Source organism: Capsicum annuum, chromosome 2 (genome assembly GCF_002878395.1).
Source record: "Capsicum annuum cultivar UCD-10X-F1 chromosome 2, UCD10Xv1.1, whole genome shotgun sequence".
Lineage (NCBI taxonomy): Eukaryota > Viridiplantae > Streptophyta > Magnoliopsida > Solanales > Solanaceae > Capsicum > Capsicum annuum.
The window spans coordinates 102,754,258-102,761,297 of record NC_061112.1 but is presented as its reverse complement, the minus strand read 5'-3'; the positions used below and the strand labels follow the sequence as shown (position 1 = coordinate 102,761,297).

Here is a 7,040-nt window from a genome sequence, read left to right as displayed (position 1 = left end):
ATCAATACACAATATTAAAGCACCAACTCTTGCCCAAGAAACATAACTTTTTGTTTAAAAGTCATAAGTCTTGCCTCAACAATGTGGTAAAGTAAACTTTTGCTCATGAGTCATAATTTGATTGGAAGAAATCGAAGAAAAAATAATAATAATAATTGTGATAAAAGAAAAAAATATAGAAAAATATTAAAAAAATAAAAATCAAAGAAAATAAAAAAGAAAAATAAGGAAAATATAGAAGCTGAGGAAGAAAAGAAAAGAATTGAAAAAAAAAAAAAAGGGAGACTTGTTTTATAAGACCATTCTTACAAGGGACAAAAAAAATAAAGTCACCCATTATAATGGTCATTTATGTAGTTTGCCCCGAGGCTTTACCCTCCACAGGAAATTTTCCGGGGCAAGTCCTGATTGATCTAGGCCAAACACGGGTACTGGACATAAGTGAAATCAGAAGAAGCTGGGGCTGGACGAGAGAAAGATGGAATAACAAACAGAAGCAGGAATACTAAAGAAGATCCATAATCTAAGTCTTATCACCAAACAATTAAGGCATCCAGATATCCTACACTTTTACATGCTTTTTCGCACATAGCAACACAGTTTTCTTTTCTTCAATTATGAAAATACAGACACTGAACTTCTATTCGTAACATGGAGAGATCCTTCAACAGCCAAGCATATTGAAACGGTTATCTCACAAGATGTCAGATAACATTCTACATAAACATCCTGAGGGCAGGCAAGAATCCAGTTCAGTTCATCCACTTCCAGGGGCATCAGAAGGTGGCTTGCGATTCAGGTAGCGAATAACAGCATCCTCAACCCTGGCAATGAAAAGTAATGTCCATCATTAGTGTCTCCAAACATCACTTCAACAGTGCATAATCGTGCACCGTCAACAAGGGAAAGATATCATCCTTCAACAAACAGGTCCACAATATCTTGAATAAAAGGGTTGATTGCACCAACCACCTATCCAGTACTTACTGCCCTTTCTTTGGGTAAACAAACATTTCATTTATTACCAGTAAGAGTTACAAATCGCAAAAACAAAAAGAAGAAAAAAGTCATCATTGTCACCCCAAACTATACTCGAAAAGTTGAAGACGCACCTAAACTATTGAAGTGACCTAATACACACCTATACTATTTAAAAGTGAAACTATTTACCCCTCGTAACTGACCTGGCATAGAAAGTGATATCCACATTCCTACACGCGCGTGAAAAGCCAAAAAAATATCAAAAACTTATTAAAACGTCCACATGTCATCATTCAATTGGATTTTAACAACTAATTATATTCAATTACTTTTTTTTTAATATTTATATAGTTTTTATTTTCTTTCTTTACTTTTTTATGTGTTTTCCTCTTCTTCTTTTTTTTTTTCTCTTCATCTTTGTCTTCTTTCATCTTTTCTCCTCTCTTTCTTAACTTCATCTTTAATTCCTTGGCTCAATTTCTTCTCTAACCTCCATGAATTTATCGTTGAGTTTACATATATACTTATCTTTTAACTTTATTTTTTTTCGACATTTTATTGTAGGTAGTTGAAAATCAAATTGAATTGAGGGTTGTTTGAATTTTACAAAATTGAATTATAGGTATCTTGAATTTCACGAATTGAGTTCAGAATTTCTTGTATTTTACTGAATTGCGTTGTGGGTTCCTCGAATTGAGTTATGAATTTATCGAATTTTACAAAGTTGAATTGGGGGTTTCTTGCATTTATGATTTGTTCGAGCAAATCATAAATCCAATTCGAGAAAATTCAATTGTGTTTATGATTGTGGGTTTATGATTTGCTCGAATTTGGGGGTTATGATTTGGGTTTTTTTATGATTTGCTCGAATTTTATTGAATTAGATTTGATTTTTTGAACTTCACAAAATTCAGAAGATTGTGAAATGGTGAAAAAATTAAAGTTATTTTGCTTGTTTGATTCGGGTAGCTTCGATCCGATCAAATTCATTTTTATCAATAAATGGGCTTTGCCCAGATTTAAACTAAAAAACAAAGATTGAAGTTGGTAATTGAAGAAGCAGCAGTAGGCTAGAGAGCTAGTGTAGATACTGAAAAAATTGATGGAGCTGACTTCCACTTCCAATGATGACTTCAATCGGACTTCTTTTAGATTTTTGAGCTAGTTGTTTTCCTGTTATTTTCTTTCTCCTTCTCTTTTCTCATTTCTCAAATTCTTGATAACCAAGACAACCAAGTTTTTCCGGAAATGTGACTTCCCCAAAAAAACAAACATGTATCTCAGTAGTGTATATGGGATAATTTTTATCTAGAAAAAGAAAAGAGATTAATCTTTAAAAAAAATAGAAAAAAAAGTGAAAAAATATGCTATTGACACGTGTCAGCGCGTGTACACACATTTGAGACAAAATCTGGTTATAACGTTTGAAGGGGTAAATAATTTCACTTTTAAATAGTATAGGTGTGTATTAGGTCACTTCAATAGTTTAGGTGTGTCTTCGACTTTTCGAGTATAGTTTGGGATGAAAATGATGACTTTTCCCCCAAAAAAAAAAAAGGATCCAAAGCTACTACCAGCCTCAGATCAGCAACAAGTCTCCATACTCAAGCTAAACACAATCCTAAGCAAACTATTTCAAAAAAAAGGTTGCTTACTGCCCTTTAAGAACCTTCTAATGTATCTTTAACTTCTTTGATAAATGATGATCCTTCCATATGTAATTTGTGCTGATATCTTATTAAGGGCAGTATGTACTAGAAATTTTTCTGTAACACCTTTAGTTACAAAATTATCTTAAAATTAAAGGAGGTAACTTGAAACGTAGTGCAATGAAATAAAACAACAATGACATGACCTGTCACAAGATCATACGAAACAATAAGCAAAGTAATTACAGCTAAACTCCACTAGTTTTCAGTAAAAGCCAGCTAAGGAGATAAATATTTGTGGGGATTAATTAATTTATGTTGGATAACTTATGTCCTCAGTGAGAATTGTTGTATCTGTTACCAAATTTCCGAAACTTCAAATATTAAGCTACTCCGTGAGGTAATAAGCAATTTAACTTCCAAGAACATAATCTACTATAAAGCAAGGGCAACTGAAATTTAGTAGCAAGAGGCAAAGAATTAGTAAATACCATGGTTGACTATAAAACTGAGACCGACGCTCTTTCTCAGCATTGCGACTTGCCTCCCCACCAACAACTTTCAGATCCTTCATCTGGGATTCTAGAAGTGCATTAATAAACTCAACAGGAGATTGACTAAAACCGAGAAAAAATGCCCTTCTCCTTCTATGCTCATGGATCTTCCTTATTGCAGAAACAATTGCTTCATCACAAGCTTCAATCTCCTTGGTCTTTTCTGTGTTGGCCAGCAGGGCATTCAGCTCCCTCTGGATAGGGAATGGCACGTCAACCACTACATCGTAACAAGCAGTTGCAGCAGGGTTATTTCCAGAAAGTTTAATCCTGTGTTCCAAATGTATGGGTTGTGGAGGAGACAAATGAGGTGTGATCTTTTGCGTTACTGTATTGAACTTAACCTTTCCTTCCCCAAAAACTTTCTGAAGCGGCGGATCACAGTTGAAGTAAGAAGGATCCTCAACGTTCTGCAACTTTCGTGCCTTAACATAATGCCAGAGAGAAGACATAATTCTTGCACGAGTCTCAACCTCAATACCCAGAACTTCAGTTAAAGCTGGTGAAAGTTTGTATTTCTCAGGCATGTAATTCAATTCTAGCCTTAAATTAACAGTGAACTCTTGCTCTCCCTTTCTCTTGACCTCGAAACCCTCTTGAGGTGCAGGAGATCGTGCAGAGTCCCATATTATAATATGGTTGTCAGGATACAGTTTCTGGTCCAACGAAATTGTGACTCTTTTGAAGAAAGTCGAGAACTTTGGGTACATGGTGTTAGACTTCTGAAACATGGCAGCTTGTTCAGGATCCATTCCCTCCTCCAAAATCCTTCCTACAATCTTAAGGGTCCACGAAGGAGGTTCAGCATTTGGCTTCTTAGGAATAGTCCTAACCTGATTAGCAAAAGTATTGAACACATAAATTCGAAGAGTCTTTTGAATAGTAGGTGGATTCTTCAAGGACTCCTGGATGTCCACTTTCTTTCTAGCTAAAGCAGAATCAACCCGAGATTCAAACTCAAGAAGCTGAGTATAAAGCGCAGATTCAGGCAAAATTGCCGCCACTTTCTCGTGCATATGCTTCTCCGGAAGTTTCTGCTTTTTCCTCCGAGCCGCCGCAGAAAGCTCCATGGTCCTCATCGGAGAAACCATATTAGTAGTCGTAAATGCAGGTGGACGTACAGGAGGTTTCTGAGGCAACCTTTTCGCGGAACCACTTCCAGGGATCGAAGGCGAATTAGAACCAAAATTGCCAAGAGCATGAGCCTGGGTAAGAGACAAACCCTGAGCTTGTAACTGAGCCTGAAATTGGGCATGTGCAGCAGCTTGTGCTTGAGCCTGAACTTTCGATTGCGCTTGTGCAATTGCTTGAGCATGTGCTAACTGGGATAACTGAAATGTACCCGGAAATCCGGCCGGCATCTGTTGCTGCCCTGACGATTGTGATTGCAGATGTGCCATCGGATTCGTCGGCGGTGAATTGCCGAAGGAGGATGGTCCTCCTATGTTCTTATTAGGGTTATTATTGTTGTTACCAGACATAGCTAATAACTACTACACAAAATTTCGCATATGGTTTTGTTACCAATTCACTCAAAATCAGTGATAACAAATTAGGGCTGTTGCGAAATCTAGAAATGGAAGGAGGGCGAGAGGCAGATAGGGAAACTTACAGCTTGATTTTGCCGCAGAAAAAGGGGTTAGAGCAATCGCCGGAAAGCGGTTACAGCTCGATAAACAAGAGTAAATCGACCTTATACCCTAGGCGACCGGCGGGCTGACATCATTGTGTAATTGGAACTCGAAATTCCCCAATTAAATTTGTAGTTTGGGCTTCGAAATTTTGGGCTTGTGAGTTTTAAAATGATCTGACCCGTCTTTCTTACTCTCATTGAAGGAAATTTTCACGTTCATTGATCATTGAGGATCACTAATTATATTTTTATAAAATGTTTTTAAAATTGCTAATTTGATGATACTTTTCATCTTGTAGAAATTGAAGTCAATTAATGAATATCTTGATTGTAGGCTTCAATTCATTCCTCGCTCTCTCTCTCTTTCAAGTTGTATCGCAATTGCACTGTAATTGAATTTTAAAAATTTGAAACTAAAAGAAGTAGCTAAATGTTGCCTTATTGACTGATGTCTGAATCACCCAAGTTGTTAGACTTCTTTCTATTTAAAGGTGTGTTCGAATTTTGTGAAATTTGAAATCTGAAACTACTAGTAGTCGTGGCATTCAAAAAATTAGGGCTTTTATCTTTACACAAAATCTAGAAATAGAAGGAGCGAGAGATTCGGATGGAGAAACTTACAAGGGGAGAGCAACGTTAGCTATTGCGAGAAAGCGGTTACAACTCGAGCGTCTTTCTTAGAGGAAAAAGTAAATCGATCTGCCCTGCCACCTATCAAGTTCGATGAGCAATCCATGAAGCTGCATTGCTATCCACCTGATCTATGCACATCACTCTCTTCAAGAGGTTGGCCGCCTATCCTAAACCTTTTCATTTCCAAGAAGATCTCGCGATTGGTGGACGGAGATCATTGAGGATTATGTATTGGAACTTTAAAATTCAAATTGTTATTTGGGCCTCATAATTTGGGCTTGTGAATTTGAGATCTAAAATATTATGTCCTCACCTCAAACACTTTTTTCTTAGTCTCATGGAAGGAAATTTTTATGTTCCTTGATCATTTAGAAGCATTATATATATTTTTCAATTACTAATTTGATAATGCTTTTCATCTTGTTTGGAAATTTAAGCCAATTAATGAATATCTTGATTGTAGGTTTTAATTCATTTCTCTCTCTTTTTCTAGTTGTGTTGTAATTATACTGAAATCGAATTTTAAAAATATAAAACTAAAAGAAATAGTTAAATTTTGTTTGGTTGCATGATGTCTACATCACCTTATCAACCTCATAGATTTCTTTCTATTTAAAGTGGGGTTAAAATTTTGTAAAATTTGAAATCAACTTTTATGAAATTCTTTTTGATGGTCTTTATTCGAAGTTGAGAGGTGGATTTCATATAGATTTGAGAGTTGAATTATGAAGGAGAAATCACATAATTTTATTGGTAAAAAATAGAGCTCTGAACTTGAATTTGAGTTTTTGGAAAAAAAAAAATCGTTGTTATTATTTAAAAGATATGGATACATCGACGTGGGCTTTTATATCTAATTTAAATAAAAATAATACATTGAAACACTCCTAAACTTGTAGGCAAAACTTACTTTAGACCCTAAACTTGTATGACAATTATTTACCCCCCTTAAGAATTTTGAACTGAATTTATTTCACCCCTCTAAATCTTATCCAAAGTCAAGACTAGGTAATGTTGGACACGTGCGTTTTTGATTCGTCCATGTCATTTAATGAATCCATTTACTAAAACCCGACCCATCCCTTACTAAAACCCAACCCAACCCTAATAAAGCCAACCCAATCATTAAAACCCGACCCAACCCTAACAAATACCCCTAATTTCCTCACTCAACGACATTTCTCTCACTTCAGCTGCCAAAAATTGCGAATTTAGATTAATTTTCAACTCCATTTCACCCAAAATCATATGATCTACAGCTTGATTAGGGTTCTAACAGGTTCGTTTTAGGGCTTTTCATAAATTGTTTAAGTTGTTTAAGTTGTTGTATTTGGATTTAGGGTTTTTCTATGCTGTAAAAATTAATTTTGTTGTAAAGATCGTACTTTTTAAAAAAAAAAATTCAGATTACCTATGGATTTTGCATATATTATATTGAGATTTCATCATGGAGGAAGGTTACAGCAAAAGCCTCGTATAAAGTACCATGGAGGTATTGTTACAGATTGTTTTGGTGTCGATATTGACAGGTTTTCATACTATAAGTTTGTTGGGTATGTTAAAGAAATTGGTTATAATGTTGAATCGTGC

General features: G+C 35.5%; 1 protein-coding gene across 1 annotated transcript; it reads right to left on the bottom strand.

Moving 5' to 3' along the window:
• Positions 1 to 481: 481 nt before the first annotated feature.
• LOC107858838 (SWI/SNF complex component SNF12 homolog) lies at positions 482 to 5,075 on the bottom strand. Its single transcript, XM_016703643.2, has 2 exons — positions 3,122 to 5,075; positions 482 to 824 (listed from the first exon to the last, which is right to left on the bottom strand). Exons 1-2 carry the CDS (start codon positions 4,663 to 4,665, stop codon positions 758 to 760), a joined length of 1,611 nt encoding a protein of 536 aa, XP_016559129.1. The 5' UTR covers positions 4,666 to 5,075; the 3' UTR covers positions 482 to 757.
• Between the last annotated feature and the right edge of the window lie 1,965 nt (positions 5,076 to 7,040).

Coding starts and splice junctions, on each gene's coding strand:
- LOC107858838 (XM_016703643.2), bottom strand. CDS start 4,665: ATGTCTGGTAACAACAATAATAACCCTAATAAGAACATAGGAGGACCA. Junction 825..3,121: donor CAGTTTTATAGTCAACCATG/GTATTTACTAAT, acceptor TTTCATTGCCAG/GGTTGAGGATGCTGTTATTC.